At 46.4% G+C, this 20,349-nt stretch overlaps 1 protein-coding gene across 2 annotated transcripts in view; it reads left to right on the top strand.

Moving 5' to 3' along the window:
- The window catches only part of ZFYVE9 (zinc finger FYVE-type containing 9), a 192,900-nt gene that overhangs the window by 153,252 nt on the left and 19,299 nt on the right, over positions 1 to 20,349 (top strand). For both annotated transcript variants that reach the window (XM_044002767.1, XM_044002766.1), the window contains 3 exons: positions 439 to 543; positions 12,477 to 12,627; positions 16,768 to 16,848. In XM_044002767.1, coding sequence (XP_043858702.1) covers positions 439 to 543; positions 12,477 to 12,627; positions 16,768 to 16,848 — 337 coding nt within the window. The remainder of the gene's footprint in view (positions 1 to 438; positions 544 to 12,476; positions 12,628 to 16,767; positions 16,849 to 20,349) is intronic.

Here is a 20,349-nt window from a genome sequence, read left to right as displayed (position 1 = left end):
GAATTAATAGAGCACCGGCCCTGGAGTCAGGAGGACCCGAGTTCAAATCCGGCCTCAGACATTTGACACTTACTAGCTGTGTGGCCCTGGGCAAGTCACTTAACCCCAATTTGCCTTAAAAAAAAAAAAAAGACTTCAGAATTAACCTAAAATCTAGGTGGCTTCATCAATAGCCGTGACTGTAGAGCCTTAAGCTGTGTGTGGCCTGGTTTCCAATACTTCTACACTGGCTTTTCCTCCTAAGATGTGATTTACATTTAGGGCTCAATCCTATAATCTGATGGAACTTGAAATTGCAAAGACCCTCACTGATTATACTAGGTCACCCATGGGCTGCTCATCATATATTTCTTTGTTGCGTTAGAAATGTAAACATATATTTCATTTCTGTGAATTGGTCCTAATCCTAACGTCTGCTTTGTGACCCTGTGCTCCAAGGACTTCCGAAATTACCAGTACACGCTGCCCGTGGTTCAGGGTTTGGTGGTTGACATGGAAGTGAGAAAAACAAGCATTAAAATTCCCAGCAACAGATACAATGAGGTAAGAATATTAACAAAGATGTTGATGGATTCCTTTCCTTCTTCCCTCCAGAAGCATTTACCAGGCACCTGTTCTTACCACCAGGAATTCAGAGATATCAGATCCATTGGCTCAACTCTCAAAAAGCTGACGGTCTAAAGGTGTAGAGTTGGGGGGAGGGTGAGAAGCCCTCCACAGTCAGGGGGGCTTTATGGACATGTCAGTTTCTGAGCAAGGCCTGGAAGGGAAGCCAGCGTTGTTCAGTGTCCTTTGAGAGACAGCTGTTGTGCTAGCCGTAGGCTGACAGACACAAGGACAACTCCCTGCTCTCCTCGGGGCAGGGACAGACAGACAGCATGAACTCTGGTCTCTTATAACTGGATCTGTACAGAGTCAATTTGAGGTACTTCAGAGTGTGTGAGGAGAAGCACCAACAATTGAGGGAGCCCAGGTGGGGAGGACGGACATGCAGCTTATATAGCACTTGCTACATACTAGGCACTGTGTGTGTTAGGTGCTTTACCAGTATTATCCCATTTGATTCTCACAGCCCTGTCAGATAGATGCTGTTTTTATCCTCATTTTTCAGTTGGCAAAATCGAGACAGAGAAGTTAAATGGTTTGCCCAGGGTCACCCAGATAGTAAGTGTCTGAGACTGGATTTGAGCTCAGGTCTTCCTGACTCCAGCCCAGCACTCCAGCCGCTGTATCCCGAGCTGACTCACAATCATGCTGAATGTCTTTATTACAAATTCTTGGTATCCAACTTCAGCTGAGTTCTCACTGCACCAAGACAATCCTTTTATTCCTTTCTAATTGATTTCTGATCTCATCCCCCACAGAAATTGTTACAAAATATCTTTCTTTACTTTTTAACCCTCTTAACATCTTCCCCATATCTCATCTGACAGCCCTTCTTCCTTTACTGAGAAAAAAGGAGGCCACTGACATATTGTGCCTTCATCTTTCTCTCTTCATTTTTTTGGGGGGGGCAGGGGGCAATGAGGGTTAAGTGACTTGCCCAGGGTCACACAGCTAGTAAGTGTCAAGTGTCTGAAGCCAGATTTGAACTCAGGTCCTCCTGAATCCATCTAGCTGCCACCTAGATGCCCCCGCTCCCTCTTCATTTTAAAACCCCTTGATGTCACATCCAACTCTTTCATCCTTTCCCCTGGTCTCTGACAGTGCCCTTTGGGGTCAGTGCCCTTGATCCCATCCTTTCCTGTGTTCTCCAGCACATCACATACGTCACCCCCCACTGCCTCTCAGAGCTCCCTCTTCTCCCTGCTGCCTTCCAAGATGCCCATCTGTCTTCCCATCCTCAGAAACTCTCTTCCCTTTCTCAGCCAAACCAGCATAAGCTGACTCTCTCTACTCACTCTGCCAGCTTTACCGATGACTTCTTAATGGCCAAATCTTATGGGCTCTTTTTTTCTCAATTTTCATCTTTTCTGGTTCATTTGACACTGTTGATCCTACTTGACCCTTCTTCCCGGCCTCCTGGGGCATTGTCCATCTCATTGCCCCATGGGCCTAGAATGCACTACCCTCCTTTCTTAAAACTCTGCCCAAGCACTGTCTCCTATGTGGATCTGCTGCTCCTGATCCCCCTAGATGAAGTGGCTGCCTTTCCCAACGTGCATTGAATTACTTTGTACCTTTCACTTTATGCTGTATGCATGTCTATGTGCTCTTCTTGTCTCCCTCATTAAAATGTAAACTTCTCCTGAGTAGGGATTGTTTCATTCTCTATCATTTTATTCCTGTCTCCTAGCATGAAACTGGCAACCGGTAGCTGCTTAAAAATACTTGTTGGGGCGGCTAGGTGGCACAGTGGATAAGCACCGGCCCTGGATTCAGGAGTACCTGAGTTCAAATCCGGCCTCAGACACTTGACAATTACTAGCTGTGTGACCCTGGGCAAGTCACTTAACCCCCATTGCCCTGCCAAAAACAAAAAACAAAAAACAAAAAAAAATACTTGTTGATTCACTGATTAATATAAGGAAAAGTTTCCTAACGGTTAAATCTGTCCAACAGAATGAAATGCACATGGATAGAGTGAGTTCTCTTTTAGCAAAGGCTGGCTGGATGACCACTTGTTCTGGTGATGTAGAAGGAGTATTTCGCTCAGGTTTGGATTGGACTAAATAGTTTATGTGGTCTCTTCCACTTTGGAGATGCTGAGATTCTGTGATCTTCCCAGTGACGCGGCTTCATACTTGAGTCACGGCTGAATTTTCCCCATACTCAGCCCCTCCCTCCCATCCAGCTTATTGTTGAGTCTTGTGAATCCTTGCCACAGTACCTCCCCCTCCCCCACTCTAATGCCTCTTACAGAGGCCACGTCACCTCATTCAGACCTTTGGTTGCATTCTCTATCGCCTCCTGCCTTGACTCTTACAACAGGAGTTATAAGGAGGTGGTGAACCTCGAGGTGTCTCCCTGTGTCAGCATATCTGCTCCACAGCTGCCAGAACTGCCTTCGTCCAGCATCCGTGTGATTACATGAGTCTTCCCTGCTCAAGGGTAAAATCCAGGCTTCTCAGCCTCACTTTTTAGGCCTTTTGTTATCCTCATTCCATATGACCTTTGCACATTCCAGCCAGTTAACAGCATTTATGAAGTGCTTACTGGACTTGGCTTACAGGGATATAGAGAAACATAAAACTTCCCCAGGCTTCCAGAGCCCCCACTCACAGGAGAAAGGCCGCCTGTAAAAAATCCAGCCATGCATAGGTTGCATTCAGAGCAGGTGAAGGGCAGTCTCAGTTGGGGAGGGGAGGAGTGGGAGAGACTGGGAAAGGCCTCGTTCAGAAAGGAGTGTTTGAGCCCCGAAGGAGGCCTAGGACTCTGGGAATCAAGATGGACCACAGGCTGTTCCCCAAAGCCATCTCACTCACCAGCTTCCCACTTTGGCATAGGTTGTCCCCCCGGCTGGAAGGCTTCTATAGCTCAGAAGCTGTCTCCTTCCTGGCTCAGCTTAGGTGCCCCTCTTCCAGGAGGCCCTTTTTAGTCTTTCCCTTCCTTTGTCAGTTGTCTCCCTTCCCAAATTGCCTTGAGCTGAGGCGTGACCTTAGTGGCTGAGCTCCTAGGGGGCAGAGAGGGTTTAGCTTCTGTCTTCCAAGCACCTGACGCAGGGCCTGTCATAGAGTAGGTCGAGTGATGGAGAAAAGAAGATGACGGAAACCATTGTCTCATCTTTGTCGATCAGAGAAGATGCTAATGATGATCTGGTTTCCTGAAGATGTTGGTTCCTTTAGCCTAGAGATAATAAAAAGACTTTCGGGGGTTTTTGTGTTATTGCTGGCCTGTTATTGGGGCTAATCTGGTTCTTGGATTCTCTCATTGGCCTGCTCATTTATTTTCATTCTTGACCTTTATACAACATTGAGAGTTTTGTGAAGGCACAAAAGCCACATGAGAAAGGGTCATTGTGGCCAAAGCAGTGGAGACTGGACAGATAGATGAGCTACAAGTGTGTCTGACAAACAGTGAGCTTTCTGGCCATCAGGGGGACAGCTGCTTTCCTCTGCAGACATGGGAACTGGTATTTTTCTTTTCAAGCAAAGGAGTAGATGAAAGGTTTCCCAGAAGATAATGTGGAGGAAGGAGAGGGAGTTTCCCACATGTACTGAAGAATGGACCAATCTGTTAGTTCAGATAACAGAAAGTATAATCTGGAACTTACACATGAACTGTGCATCCATGGAGTTGAGTCTAGTAAGTAAAGTGCTTAAGTTGTCATGACAGACAAGGCCCTGAACAGCCTGGGCTGAGTGCTGCCGCATGTAAGGAATAACCATAAAGTCCCACACCCAAGGTAGTTTGGGTACAATCCCCTGGAGATTTGAGCAGCCCCATTAAGTTCTCTCACTGTGAGTCAGCCCTGTGACCACACAGCCAAAATCCCTCATGCCATTTTGGGCTGAATTAAAGCTATTCGAGTCAGCATTAGAATGTTGAAGCAATAGCAGAATGAGCTTGGTTTCCATGCTCTTGGCAGTCTGCAAACTGAAACTCTCCCTGATGGCCTCTTGGTGGGGATTGTATGGGAGTTCCTGGTCATATCTAGCTTGGACTAGATGATTAAGCCCCTAGGGCCCTTCCAGCTCTGAAGTCCATCCATGCCATGCACTGTGTCGAGTTCTTCCCCTCATCGCACATCACGGGGAGACCCTCATAGCACAGCAGGGACACCACCCATCTATAAATAACTAATACTAAGTCAAACCTGGGAGGGGCATTCAGTAATATGTGATCAAAATGCTATGTGAGGGAAGGTGGCGGAGGGAAGGCAGTGAGCTCCCGAACTCATGACATGATCGCTCCAAAAAACATCCAAATAATGCCATAGGAAAATGCCCAGAGCAGCAAAACTCACAGAAGAATGTGCTGAAATCATATTCTAACCAAGAATGGCTTGGAAGGTCAGAAGGAGGGAGCTGCTGTGCTAATACAGGAGTCAAGCCCAACCCCACAGTCACCCTGACACAGATCCAGTCCCAGGAAGGGCTCACCAGAGAAGCAGACCCCCAGAGCCTCTGGGTTTTTTTTTTGTTGTTGTTGTTTGTTTGTTTGGTTTTTGTTTTTGTTTTTGTTTTTTTAGTGAGGCAATTGGGGTTAAATGACTTGCCCAGGGTCACACAGCTAGTAAGTGTTAAGTGTCTGAGGTCAGATTTGAACATCAGGTACTCCTGACTCCAGGGCCGGTGCTCTTTCCACTGTGCCATCTAGCTGCCCGCCCCCAGAGCCTCTGAATCAGCTGAAGCACCAGTGTCGTCTGGAACTAAGCTCATAGTCTGGTGAGTGGGCTGAGCCCTAGGCAGGGGGGAGACTACAGGGGTCTATGCTGATGCTAAGGCAGAACTTGGATTTTACACCCCTGCTGAGAACCAGGAGGTAGGCTCCAGTAGCAGTGGTCCAGGTCGGGGAGGGGCACAGGCTCATTGGAGCTAACAACCACAAAACACAAAGCTGGTTGATTAGCAAGTTGGTCTGGGGTCATCTAAGGACCAGGGAAAAGGCCGGGTGAATGAAGAACCTGATTCTCCTTAAATCATACCACCTGGGACTTCTTAAGCTTGGGATACTGCAGCCTGGAAATAGTGCCCCACTTTAAGGAGCTAAAAGTCAAGTAAAAGAAAGGCAAGATGAGCCAACAGAGAAAGGTGAGGACCATAGAAAGTTTCTTCAGAAACAAGGAAGACCAAGGGGCACCCTGAGAGGAAGATGTCAGCATCAGGGCTCCTATATCTAAAGCTTCCAAGAAAAATATGAATTGGTCTCAGGCCATAGAGGTGCTCAAAAAGGACTTTGAAGATAAAGTTAGAAAGGTAGAGGAAAAAATGGACAGAGAAATGAGGGTGATGCAGGAAAGACATGAGAAAAAAGTCAACAGCTTGAAAAGTCAAATTGGCCAAATGGAAAAGGAGGTACAAAAGCTCTCTGATGAAAATAGTTGCCTAAGAATTAGGATTGAACAAATGGAAGCCAGTGACTTCATGAGAAACCAAGACACAATAAAGCAAATCCAAATGAATAAAAAAATAGAGGGCAATGTGAAATACCTTCTGGGGAAAACTGCTGACCTGGAAAATAGGTCCAGGAGAGATCATTTGAAAATTATTGGTCTACCTGAAAACCATGATCAAGGAAAGAGCTTAGACACCATCTTCCAAGATATTCTCAGGGAAAATTGCCCTGAAATTCTAGAAGAAGCTAAAATAAAAATTGAAAGAATCCACCAATCACCTCCAGAAAGAGATCCCAAAAGGAAAACTCCTAGGAACATTATAGCCAAATTCCAGAGCTCTCAGGTCAAGGAGAAAATATTGCAAGCTGCCAAAAAGAAAGAATTCAAGTACTGTGGAGCCCCAGTCAGGATAGCACAAGATCTAGCAGCTTCTACATTAAAGGACTGGAGGGCATGGAATATGATATTCCAAAGGGCAAAGGAATTGGGATTACAAGCAAGAATCACCTACCCAGCAAAACTCAGCATAATCTTTCAGCAGAAAAAATGGGACTTTAATGAAAAAGAAGACTTTCAGATATTTGTGATGAAAAGACCTGAACTGAATGGCAAATTTGACTTTCAAATATAAGACCCTAGAGGACCATAAAAAATTGGAGCTGGGGGACATACCTGGGGTCATACAGTGGGCGACTGTCTTGTGTCTGAGGCCGGGTTTTGGCTGGGATCCCCCTGGGTCCAGGGGTGAGGCTTTGTCCACTGCGTCACTTAGCTAGGTGATGACACCTTTAGGGTTAAATTGGGGGGTGAAGGGAATTCACTGGGGGAGGGGGAAGGGCAGAGGTGAAATCCTACATGAAAGAAACAGGAAAAGGCTTGTGGAGTAGGGGAAGAGATGGGAGAGGAACAGGGCAGTAAATGAATTTTACATTCATCAGAAAAAGCTCAAAGACCTTAAACTCATCAGAGCTGCCTCAAGGAGGGACTAACAGACACATCCAACTGGGTGGAGTAATCTATTTAATCTGGGCAGTAAATGAGCCTAACACTCATCAGAATTGGCTCAAAGACCTCAATCTCATTAGAATTGGCTCAAGGAGGGAACAATGTATACACTCAATTGGGTGGAGTAATCTCTATAACCCTGCTGGAAAATAGGAGGGGAAAGGGATAAAGAGAGAGGGGCAAAAGAAGGAAGGGCAGAGTGGGGGAGGGGACAGACAGAAGCAAATCCCTTTTGAAGAGTGATAGGATGGAAGAAGATGGATAATAGAATAAATATCATGGGGAAGGGAATAGGATGGAAGGGAAACAGTTAACAATAGTAATCATGAAAAAGAGAAAAGGGGGAAAATTGTACCAAAAAATATTTATAGCAACTCTTGGTGGAGGCTAAGAATTGAGAATCAAGGGAATGTCCATCAATTGAGGAATGATGGAAAAAGCTGTGTTATATGATTGTAGTGGAATGGTCTTGTGCTACAGGAAATGACAAACAGGATGATCCCCGAAAAACCTGGAAAGACTAATGAATAGAGCTGGGAGGACATTGTGCGTAGTGACAGCAGTATTGTTCAATGAGCAATTGTGAATGACTTAACTACTCTCAGCAGTGCAACGATCCAAGACAATCCCAAGGAACTAATGAGGAAGCTTACTATGCACCCCCATAGAAAGAACTGATAAAAAGAACACTTGTGGATTGTACATATATAACCTGGTTGTGATCTTGTGGAGGGGGGAGGAAAGGGAGGGAGGGAGGGAGAAAAATTTGGAACTCTAAATCTTATGAAAATGAATGTTGAAAACTACCCTTACGGGGCAGCTGGGTGGCGCAGTGGATAGAGCACCGGCCCTGGAGTCAAGAGTGCCTGAGTTCAAATCTGGCCTCAGACACTTAATACTTACTAGCTGTGTGACCCTGGGCAGGTCACTTAACCCCAATTGCCTCACTTTAAAAAAAAAAAAAAGAAAGAAAGAAAACTACCCTTACATGTAACTGGAAAGTAAAATAAATGTTTGTTGCTAGGGAAAAAAAATGCTCTGTGAGGTCCACAAAAGAAAGGCCATTCCTTCCAGGGTCATCAAGGCAGTCTTCATGGGGGTGGCATTTGAACTAGTGTGTGCGAGTGGGCAGGATTTCCCCAAGTGGAAATGCTCAGACTCCAAGGCCCCCTTCAGCTGAGGCCTTAGCCATCTGTCGCCATGCCAGAGCTTTGGGTTACTACCCATGGTTCTCTTACACATCACTAGGAGAGGATATTGTACAACCTCCCAGCAGTGTTTTCCCATCTGTCTCAGTCCTTTTTCATTTCCATCATCAGCGTGTTATAGGGCCTCTGATTTACATGGCACTGTCATAGACTGTCCCCTAACCAGAAGCCTAGTCCCTAGTCCTCGTAGACAGATTTTCTGACATGGATCATAGGAGTTACAGCTGGAAGGGACTTTAGAGACCAGCTTGTCCACCTATCTTTATTTTACAGAGTAGGGAACTGAGGTACTGAGGAAAATGATGGCTTTACTACAGGCCCGTGGCCAGGAGATCCTTGGCCCTCTGACTGCAAATCCAGGGGCCTTTCTAACATAGCAGACTGTCTGGGAGAGGCAAAAGAACATGATGAAGTTGGCAGTTATGTTAAAGATCATTTGGTATTTCTGTCCTCCAGTGTGGTTTCTTGGGAAGAACTCTGCCCTAGGAAGTAGAAACCCTGGACTGAGTGTTGGAGAGGGACCCCAAGCAATCCAAACTGTGGACGAGGAGAGAGCAGGGGCTTTCTGCAGGCTCGTGCTGACTTTGCCTTCAGCCAGGCCCATCACTTCTCTGGGGCTCAGCGCCTCTGTCCGTAAAGTCAGGAAGATTTGCCTTCCTTGCCCTACATGCCTTGAGGGGGTGAGGAGAAAATGCTGTGGAACCCCAGTGCCCCTGGTAGTTCTCAGAGCATTCTAATCATGTACGGTGTTGGGACTTACAGGTAAAGGTAAAGGCCTAAGGCAAAAGGTCTTCCTAGTCAGGATCACAGATAGATGGATAGATGGATAGAGGGATAGATAGATGGATAGATAGAGATGTCTCCTAGATAGAAATCTAGAGAGGACATGAGAGGCTGTCAGTCGAGGTCAGCCCCTCATTTCACAGAGGGACACACTGAGGCCCAGGATGTTTCAGTGATTCACCCAAATCACACAGGCTATGTGAGGCAGTGTGGCCTGGTGGCTGGGGAAGCCCAAGTTAAAGTTCTGCCTTAGCTGTGTGACCCTGCACAAGTCATGTGAGCGCCAGCTCCAGACAGCATCTAATCAAAGGTCTGGGGTTGTTGAACTTGTTTTTAAAAAAATATATTTTCGTATTTCCATTTTATTTCATGCATTTAAAAACATTCTAAGAAGTTTTTTCATGCTGGGGAGGCTAGTAGGAGATTTCATTAGACTGCTGAAGGAGGCGATGGCACACCACAGGTTAAGAAATCGTGCTCTCAGGTTCCAAGTATCAGAAAAGTCTCTCTTGTGACCCTGCACAGAAAAAGTTTGCTCCTCAGTGAATTTGCCCACAGCAGTGAAGTCCCAGCTCAGCCCTGGCACCTTTCCACACAGATCTGAGATGCTCTCTCTGCTTCTAGTCAGTGTTCTTCCTGCTGTGGCATGAGGATAATCCCAGGTTTTATTGTTAAGGAAGGAAATGGAATGGATAGCCTTCCACGAAGCTGACATAATTTAGTCAGTGCCTAAAAGATCACACATGCTGCCCTGCAAGAACAGCCTAACTCAGCCTTCAGGCAGGGCACCTCTCAGATGCTGCCTCTTTCATGAGTCTGCCCTTCCTCTTTGGAGCTCCATGGGATTTTGTTTACACCTTTTTTTTTTTTTGGTGGGGCAATGGGGGTTAAGTGACTTGCCCAGGGTCACACAGCTAGTAAGTGTCAAGTGTCTGAGGCCAGATTTGAACTCAGGTCCTTCTGAATCCAGGGCTGGTGCTTTATCCACTGCACCACCTAGCTGCCCCTAATTTTTTTTTTTAAAGAACTTTTTTTATTTTTTTAGAGGCAATTGGGGTTTAAGTGACTTGCCCAGGATCACACAGCCACTACGTGTTAAGTGTCTGAGGCCAGACCTGAACTCAGGTCCTCCTGACTCCAGGGCCGGTGCTCTGTGCACTGCGCCACCTAGCTGCCCCATTTTTTACACCTTTTTAATACCACCTCCACATCCTCCATTGTCTCCTTGTCCACTTGGTTGCTCAGTTTCCCCCACCCATATTCTTCCAAATATGTAGATGAATATTTCCACCTAGTGAAAGCTAAAAATTATTTCAGAAAAAAATACATGTCCATCTGTCTCCAAGGCTTGTGGAGATATTTGTACAAATTATGAAGCTAGACTTTGTTAATTATGCTTGAAACTCACACACCTGGGCTGTGTCTTAATATGGTAGTTGGGCCCCAACTCTGGAAAAGATAAAGCTTAATTTTAGCCTGGAGATTCCTATCTGGACTGTATTCCTTCAGCCTGAAATGTGTGATCATCTCAGCTCTTTCCTTTGTTAGAAAAGGACATTACAAATAAGGTCATAAATTCAATTACAAATTGACTTTGGCAAAACCTGATGCCTTTTTGCTGGTGTCCCCTATTTGGGGGGGGAAACCCAAACCTGTTTTTTTAAACTCTTCTTGGAGATCCTGAGGGAAATGGTTTATATTAGCACTGCACTAGACAGTTGCTAAACCTCAATGTGAAGGGAAGAATTAAGTTTTTGTTTGAATCCTTCTGATGGTGAAAGCAGGAGTACTAAATTGCCTTACTTTGCACAAATTGCAAAAATAACAAAGTGTAACCAGGATGGGATGACACCTTAAAAATATATTAGGTTAAAGAAGATAGGGGGCGTTCAGAATTCCAGCTAGCAGTTTTACTCCACCCATATTGGAGAATGAGAAGAGTTAAAGAAACATAGCCCAATAAAGAGATCTGAGGATGAAACATAGAGGCGAAGCCATGGTAGAGAAAGGGAAGGTGAAGAGGAAAGAATACTCACTTTTTCATGTATCTCTTTTGGGTATGCTATTGATCATCAGGGTGAGGGAGTCTTACACTCAGGTTTGTTTGGTAGATGCATCTGGAGAATTGAATGTTTTCTTTCATTTGGTCTCACTATTTGCAGGCCTATCAACTCAGACCCTATGAAAAACATGAGGACAAATAATTCCCTTTTTTTTAAAGCAGAAATCAATCATAGGTATAATTAAAAAAACAAAAACAAAAAACCAAAGCGATTTCACTGCTCTAGAGACTTGTGCTTTTTGCCCTGTGAGATTAGCTGTGGCTGCAAAATTCATCAGCTGCTGGCCAGACTCTTGGGATGAGCCTTTCCCCTCAGGTTGAGCCAGCCTTGACACTAGACACCTGATATCTGTCACCAGACTTGTACTCAGATCTTTTCCACCTGATTTCCTTCTTCTGATAGAGCCTTCCAGATCCTAGTGTCTCCTCCATGTCATGGTATGGCAATGCAGAAAATCATCTTAGCAACACGGACCATGTTATTTCATTGATTTTGATTGTTCGAGCCTTTTCTACATGTGAGGAGAGAGAGATAGAAAGTCTGTAAGACCTGGCCCCTGCCCTCATGCAGAACAGCTCTATGATGTTACAGAAGTCATATCATCCTCCCCTTTTTTCCATTTGGACCTCTGATTTTCATCCCTGTGGGGTCACTCCTAAGGTAAAAACTCCCTCCACCAATGTCAGTTAACAAGTGGCTTGCAACTTGTGGTGTCCGTGGCAGAACTTGGCACCTCAGCTAGCCCTCTTGGTGTCCCTCATTTTGCCCTCTGCATGAGGAAGCCAAGACCAGAGAGGTCATGTGACCTGCCCAGGATGATAAAGGTCATCAGTGGCTTAAGCTGACACTGAGTCTAAGTCCAATGTTTTTCTGCTTCACCATGCTTTCTTTCCATGTGTGCTTAAAGAAACTTGGACATAAGACATCTTATTAAAAGGGAATGCAAACCCGAGGAAAGTCCTCTTTAATGGGTCTGTGAGAACTGGAAGCTGGTGCAATCAGACCTAAGTTGTTCCTTCTGAGCTTGGCTACACTGCCCTTTGAGAACGCTGTGCAGTGGGGAAATAACCCAGGAAGCTGCTGGGATTAGCTAAATTCATGTTAAGGTCTCAGGTCCACTTTGGCCTGTAAAAAAGGGGTGGGGAGTGGGGAAGGAATGCAAAATATGCCTTGTGTTCTGGGAAGACTGTCAATGAGCCCTAAACATGTTGACTTTGGAAGGGTTGGGTCTGTGGGGTTTTAGCTAAGGGTGTTTGAGTGGGCTCTGGGAGTGGGAGGACATCATTCCTCCACTGGCTTTTGCTCTCACACATGAGCTCACTGCCAGGTTTGTCCTTGCAAAGATAAAATGGGTGAGGGAAGTATGCTTGGGAGCCACTGCCGCGTAAGACCGAGGTGCTAACATGCTTCTACTTACAGATGATGAAGGTCATGAACAAGTCCAATGAGCACGTGCTGGCCGGAGGAGCCTGCTTCAACGAGAAGGCAGACTCCCACCTTGTGTGCGTCCAGAACGATGATGGCAACTACCAGACTCAGGCTATCAGCATTCATAACCAGCCGCGAAAGGGTGAGGGGGCTGGGGCCTGGGGGCCCCTCCTGCTGCCTAGGACAGAACCCCCAGCTCTACTCCTGTGTGCAGGGCCTGATGCCTGGCACAGTGGACACTGCCCTCAGAGAGCTGAAGACATGGCTCCGGTGCTTCAGTGCAGCTCACATTTCTTAAGTGCCTACTGTGTGCAAGGCATGAAAGAAACAGTTTAGGAATGACTCAGCCATTACCCTCAAGAGCCTTGCGGTCTGCCGGGGGCATAGCCAGTGGACCAGGCTCAGAACACACACATACACAGCTTGATGTATAGGGTGTGTGAGAGAGAGCTGAAGAGTAATCAGGTGAGGCCAGATCACTTTCAGCTGGGAGGGGTAAGGAAGGCTTCATTAGATTGCACAGGTCCTGTTTCTGCCCAGCTTCATTGCCCTTTCCTCACACCAGCTCCATGAGGAAGGCAGTAGCAGTGTGATTTGTTTTCATAATACAAATCAGAACTCAGGAATGCTGTGGGGTCACTTGCAGCTTGGGATGAATCAAGAGAAGCTTCCTGCAGCCCGTGATGCCTGAACTGAACCTTCCATAGTGGGTAGAAGGTCAGCAGCTGAAGATGGTGGGAGCCTGGGTGCAGGGCAAGTCCAGGTCTTCAGAGCAGTGACAGCAAAGGAGACGAGCATGAGAAATGGGCGGGGGGTGGTCCTTGGGCATCCGTTTGGGGGAGCACAGTCTGTGTAAGAGGCAGGTGAAAGGTGAGGCTGCAAAGATGAGTTGCAGATTGTCTAAAGGGCCAGGCTTGAGAGGCTGGATTTGGGCAGTGGGTTCTGAGCTTTTAAAGGGTTTGGAGTAGGGAAGGTGACATAGAAGAAACAGACCATCTAGGCCAGCTTCCCAGCCAGCATTAATTGAGCACCTACTGTACACACAGGGCATTGCAGAATGGCTGGTCCTGGAAACTGTAGAAGCCATCGAGTCTTACCTAAAGAGGGACTAAGTACAGACTCCTGTGTTAAGCATTTCAGACTCTTCACCCACTGCTTTGATTTCCCATGACTTCCCCTCACACAGTCTGTGTCTGAGCCAGCCTCAGGGTCATTGCTCTCCCCACAACTTTAGCTGGCCCTCCCTCCTCACACTGCCCGATGAGCCCCTGGCTCCCTTCGGTGCTCAGCTCAGGACCTCTTCCTACAAAGTGTCACTCCTGATCTCTCCGGCTGTCAGCGTTTCTCCAAAAGATTCCCCTTCGTTATTTTAGATGTATCCTTTATTCATCTGTGAGCATGCTGTAGCTCCCCTATCAAATGCTTTTTGTTTTGTTTTGTTTTGTTTAGTGAGGCAGTTGGAGTTAAGTGACTCGCCCAGGGTCACACAGCTAGTAAGTGTTAAGTGTCTGAGGCTAGATTTGAACTCAGGTACTCCCGACTCCAGGGCCAGTGCTTTATCCACTGCACCACCTAGCTGCCCCATGCTTTTTGAGGGCAAGGACTGCCTCGATTTTCTATTTGTATATCCAGTGCCGGGCAAATAGTCAGCACTGAATAAAATGCATGCCAATTGATTGCTCAGAGTTATCATTTAAACCTCCAGTAAACCAGAAACTCTCTTTTAGATGGTCCTAGGGTTTAGGAAGTTTTTCCACCTGACCAGAGGAGAAGTGTCACAGCGCACATTTCTGTAACCCCTTAACGTTTGCAAAACAGAGGGAAGGGACTTGTACTAGGCCCTTGGCCTTCTGGGAGAATCAGGGAAATCTCAAGTGCTCTGTCCTTTCCCCTGGGGCCGGCCATGCTGTAGCTGGGCTTGTTTGCCTGGCTTAGTAAATTTTCTTGGGGTGTTCTTACACCTCTGTCCTAGAGGAGGTCCCATGAGGTCACCTTCCCACATGCCCACAAAGCTAGTTAGTCCACAGCACTCATTCCTTCACTTTGGGTGGTGTTTCAGCCCTGTGATGTATTCAGGGAATGAGTCTCATCGCACTGTCTGAGGCAGCAGGTTGGGAGCCTAGCCAAAGGAAGACAGCTGATTGACAAGAGATCCTAAAAGCTAGACATTCTCCTCTTCCAAACAAGGTAAAACATGCCTTGACCCATACTGGGAGGGGTTACACAGCCAGACCCTTGGCCAAAAGTGCCCATGTGACCCCCTCATTGACTTACGTGACTGCTATTCGATCATGCAGTGCACAAGAAGAGCCCTTCCTCTGTCCAGAGTTGGGTCAGCTGGGTTTAGGTCACAGCACTGACATTCACGAACTTGGTCATCATTTTCTCTTCCATAAAAGAAAGAATTTTGTTGTGGACAGAGCCAAATAACCTGTTAACAATCTGGCCTCTGCTACTTAATATCTGTGTCTTTTTTGGGTGGGGGAGGGAGGATTCACTTCCCCTCCCTAGACCTCAGCTTCGTTATGTGTAAAATGAGGGGCCTGTGCTAGATGATCTCCAAGGATCCTTCCAGCTCTAATTATCCCGGGATCCCGGTATCCCGACCAACCGTAATATACCTCGCAGGGTAGTCATGGGGATCAAATGAGCTTTGTCAACCTATGTACGTTTCATGGATTCCCATTGCCGCTACCCGATGGGGATGACAAGACGTGTCCTGGAAGACGGAGCTGGGTGATCTGATGCCCTCCAAACCTGCCCTTAGTCCTCTTGGGTTCAGCATCTGTATACAAACATGGCTTCAGTGAAGGAATAGGTAGCGTATTCATCACATTTGCCAGTGATACCCAACTGGGAGAGACAGGTGACACTTTGGACTAGAGAGCCTTTGAGATCCTAAGATTCTGTGATCCTCTTTGGGTGAAAAGTTAATATTCAGAAAGCTCTAGACAGTCTGAAACAATGGACTGAATCGAAGGATAACTATAAAGCTTGACCCTTGGGTTCAAAACAAGTAGCGTGGGTCCTGGGGGGTTTTAGTGGACTCTGAGTTCGATGAGAGTTAATAATAGCGTGACGTGACAGCTAAAACAGCCAACAGAAAATGAGACTGTCTTAATGGAAGTATGAAGGTGGAGGGAGTCCTGCTGTTTTGTTAAGAATCGATCTGAGGGGCAGCTAGGTGGCGCAGCAGATAGAGCACCGGCCCTGGATTCAGGAGGACCTGAGTTCAAATCCAGCCTCAGACACTTAACAATTACTAGCTGTGTGACCCTGGGCAAGTCAATTAACCCCAATTGCCTCACCAAAAAAAAAAAAGAATCAATCTGGAGGGTCTGATCCCATTCTGGGCACCGTGTGCTAGGAAAACCACTGAAAACCCAGAGTGTATCTGTAAAGAAGTATTTGGTCTGGTGAATGGGCTGGAGAATATGATGCTTGAGGAAGGAAGGAAGGACTGTGGTGTCTCTCCTTGACCCTCCACAGGTGAACTAGGAGCCAAGACTGGAAGTTAGAGAGTCACACTGGTGAGAGATAACATGCTGTAGACAAAGCACTGGGCCTGGACTCCGGAAGACCTGGTTCGATTACTCTCTGTGAGCTTGGGCAATTCACTGCCTCTCTGAGCCTTAGTTTCCCCTTCTGTAAAATGAGAAGATCATGGCACCTTCCTCCCACATTTCCTGTGAGGGTTGAATGAGTCATAGAACCATAGTTTCAGAGGAGAAAGAAGGGATCTTAGAGGTTGTCCGAGTCAGCCTTATTTTACAAACAAGGAAGGGAAGGTCAAAAAAGGTTCCATAATTTCCTCATGGTCATTAATAGAACTGGGATTAAAACCTAGGTCCTTTGATAGTAAATCAGGTGCCCTTTTCCCTGGGCCACATCCCGGCTCAGATAGTGTATGTACACAAAGAACTTCAGAAAAGGGAGCTCCTGTTGGTGGGAAGAGCACCCGATGGGGGTTTGGGACATTGGATTCAGATCCTACCAATCTTCCCATTTCTTTATAAAGTGAGGCGAGTGGACCGCTAGAGGCTCTAGGACCCCTTCCTTCTTTCAGTCCACTCCTACGCCCCAGCTCTCTCCCTTCTCTTGACTTCCTCATCTGTAAAATAGGGACAGTTACTCTGCTGGCCTCACAGAGCTCAGAAAAGTCTCTTGGCAACCGTCTGTTATGTTTGGTGTCTTCTCTCTCCCTGCCTCTTAATGGATTTCATTGGGATTTCTTCCCTTCTGAGGTCAGGGCCTCACTCAGTGCCTCCTCTTATCATTTCAGTCACCGGTGCCGGCTTTTTTGTGTTCAGCGGAGCTCTGAAGGCCTCCTCCGGATACCTCGCCAAGTCCAGCATCGTAGAAGGTAAAGAAGGAGTGGTGGGCTGCATGTGTGCCCCCTTGCCTGACCCTGCCTGCTGCATGGCTGCCCAGCCCCAGCCCCAGCCCCAGCCCCAGGCCCAGGCCCAGGCCCAGGCCCATGGAGAGACTCCTTGGCTGTTCTGGTCCTCTCTAGCCACGGAGGAGAATAACTGGTTCCTTGGCAGTGTTTGTTGACCAAGGTCCTTGTTCTCAGGCCTGACCAGCAAGGCACAAGAAGATGGAGGGCACAGACCCCCTTTGTCCTTAGAACTGTGCTCACGATGCCCTCCAGTTGCAATGTCCTTCTGGGGTGTGTGCAAAGAGCCCGGCCTGGAGGGAGGAGATGCTTTGGAGTCCTGAGACTGGGTGGGACTTTTCCGAGCCTCAGTTTCCTTCTCTTTCACATACGTACCAGCTATGTCAGAGGGCTGTCTGTCGTAAGGCTCGAAGGAGAAAGGTGTTGGGGAACTTATGGTAGAGACTTCTTGCCCCTCGTCCATGGCCAGTGGGCCCAGAATGACCCTGCCTTCTTTAGCTCTCCTGCCACAGGCCTTTCCCCAGAGGAGCTAGCACAAGCACAGGGCTGAAATGCTGAACTATGAGACTTCTTTCCACTCTCAGATGATTTGTTTTTATTCTGATGGGTTCATTTGAGTTTCAAAAGGAAGCAGCACAGAGCTGTGGGAGGAAAAACCAAAGAACTAGATAACCTGGACCCTCTGTAGTCTGGTTTCCAATCTCATCACTCTGTTGAGTCTGGTCTCTCTAAAATTACCAACGATTTCTCTTTCTTTTAAATTAAATTCTATTTTTTCAGTCAGCCAAAATTCACTCTTTCTCCCTCCTACCCCAGTTATCAACACTGCCCTCCGTTCAATTGAGAATGAAAGAAAAACAAATTCCTTGTTAACAGCATGTTAATAACAACTTCAGCAATTCTGCATTGGCTCTGTCCAGAGAAATATGTTTCATCCGGCACTCAGAGGTGGGTGGCATGTTTTGCCATTAGGCCTCTGGAATCAGACTGGCCTTTGACCAGTTCAAATGAAAGTGAAGTTCAGGTATCACCCTCTCCCTCCATCTCCTCCTCCTTGTTTGTATAGACTTCTCCCTGCCCATCTCAGTTATATCAGAGAATTTCTCTGGCTTACCTCTTCTTTCCCATCCACCTCCTATTTTCTTTATATTCTTTTAAAATCTTCAAGATAGAACAGAACCACTCTCAGACCTTAATCTAATTAGACTTCCTCTTTGAGCCCTGATGATGATGGGGTTCAAAGGGAACACATGTATTATCTCCCCCTATTAGAATGTAAATAATTTATCCTTATTTAGTTTCCTTATGCTTGTTCACTCATGTTTACCTTTTCATGCTTCTCTTGAATCTTGTCTTGATACGTCAGATTTTCTACTCAGCTCTAATCTTTCCATCAGGAATGCTTGGAAGTCCTCTGTTTCATTAAGGGTCCATTTTTCTTCTATAGGATTATACTTAGTTTTGCTGGGTGGGTTATTCTTGGCTGTAAGCCCATGTCCTTTGCCTTCTGGACCATCATATTCTGACCTCTCTGCTCCTTTATAGTTGGGGCTACTAAACCTTGTGTGAATCTGACAGTGGTTCCTTGGTACTTGAATTCTTTCTTTCTGGCTGCTGGTGGCATTTTTTCTTTGATTTTGGCTGTAATGTTTCTGGGAGTTTTCATTGTGAAGTTTCTTTCATGAGATGACTGGTGGATTCTTTCTGTTTTTACTTTGGAGAGTTTCCTTTTATGAGAAGTATGATGCCTGGCTCTTTGTTTTTGGCCACAGTTTTCAGTTAGTCCAATAGTTCTTAAGTTATCTCTCCTTGTTCTGTTTTCTAGGCGAGTTGTTTTTACTGTGAGACATCTTACATTTTCAGGTGTTTTTGTCTTTTGACTTTATTTTAATATTTCTTGTTGTCTCATGGACTATTTACCTTCTGTTTAGTCCATTCTAATATTCAGAAAGTTTGTTGCTTAGGCAAGGTTTTGTACCTCCTTTGTCAAGCTGTTAATTCCCTTTCCAATTCTTGCTTCCATAGTCCTCATCTCTTTTCTAATTCTTCCTCTTCCACTCTTACTGCATTTATAAAAACATTTTTACCTTTTTTTTTTTAAACACAACTAAATCTTTGCTTCATCTTTTCTAGGAATTGTAGTTGAATTTGTGCCCAAGCTGTGTTTTTCCTTTGCGGCTGTTGTAGATGTTTTAGACTCATTCTCTTTTTCTTGGTTTGTATCTTGACCATCGCTGTCATCATAACAGCATTTTATGGTGGAATTCTTTGTTCATTTTTCCATCCTATTTCTTGACTTTAGAGTTTAGGTTAGACTTAGGTTATGGAGGGCTCTGCACACTTCTGGAGGGAATGTCTGTCACATTATTCTAAGATCTCAAGGATAGCTCAAGCTGGGGATCTGCAAGCTTTTCATTGCTCCTAATGGGGTCTGATCCAAGACAAAGTCTGATCACTGCCTCCTGGTCTGAGCCCTGCAGGTTCCTGACCTAGGTTTGGGTCTGAGCCATATGTCTGTGGGCTTTGCCTGTTGGAAATTCTCGTAGACTGCCATGCCTGGCGGCTGGCAGCCAGCTGAAGAGCTCTGCTGATGGAGAATGGTAGAATCACAGGCTTCCCTTTGGCCTGGGATTCCTGCTCTGAAGGTTTCGGACCTGGATCCTGGAACTGAGACCCCGCCTTGCTCATGAGTGGTGTCTAAGCCACACCGCCATTATTTGCTTTTGAACTTGCTTCTTGTTGTGGCCACAGTCTGGACTGTGCAACCACGTCTCACCCTGGCGTGCCACCCCTAGGCACAGTCCTGTCCTCAATCCGGAGCAGAGCTGCCAGTTGATATCTGTTCTTGCACCCTACAGAATCGTAGGTCCCTCTGGTCTGGATTTAGACTCTCCCTGCCCTGGAATGCCCCTTACAGGCACTCCTCACTAGACCCCACCCCAAGAGTCCACAGGCCCATCTCTGTTTTCCTATGTTGATCTGAACTGGAAAAGGGATTTGCTGTGACTTTTTTCTTGACTTTCCCAATTAGGATTCAGTCTGGTTTGGGGCTTAGAATTCACTGTTCTCTTACTGTGCTATCATCTTGGCTCTGCTTCTCTCAATGCTCTCTTCATTGCCAAAACAGATGGCTTACTCTCTTTTTTTTTTTTTTTTTTTTGGGCTGGGGCCATGGGGGTTAAGTGACTTGCCCAGGGTCACACAGCTAGTAAGTGTCAAGTGTCTGAGGCTAGATTTGAACTCAGGTACTCCTGAATCCAGGGCTGGTACTTTATCCACTGTGCCACTTAGCTGCCCTCAGATGGCTTATTCTCCGTTTTTTTTCCCCCCTGTGGGGCAATGAGGGTTAAATGATTTGCCCAAGGTCACACAGCTAGTGTCAAGTGTCTGAGTCCAGATTTGAACTCAGGTCCTACTGAATCCAGGGCCAGTGCTTTATCCGCTGCGCCACCTAGCTGCCCTCAGATG

This window comes from Dromiciops gliroides, chromosome 4 (genome assembly GCF_019393635.1).
Source record: "Dromiciops gliroides isolate mDroGli1 chromosome 4, mDroGli1.pri, whole genome shotgun sequence".
Lineage (NCBI taxonomy): Eukaryota > Metazoa > Chordata > Mammalia > Microbiotheria > Microbiotheriidae > Dromiciops > Dromiciops gliroides.
The sequence above is the reverse complement of the archived record's forward strand: the minus strand, read 5'-3'. Positions and strand labels throughout refer to the sequence as shown.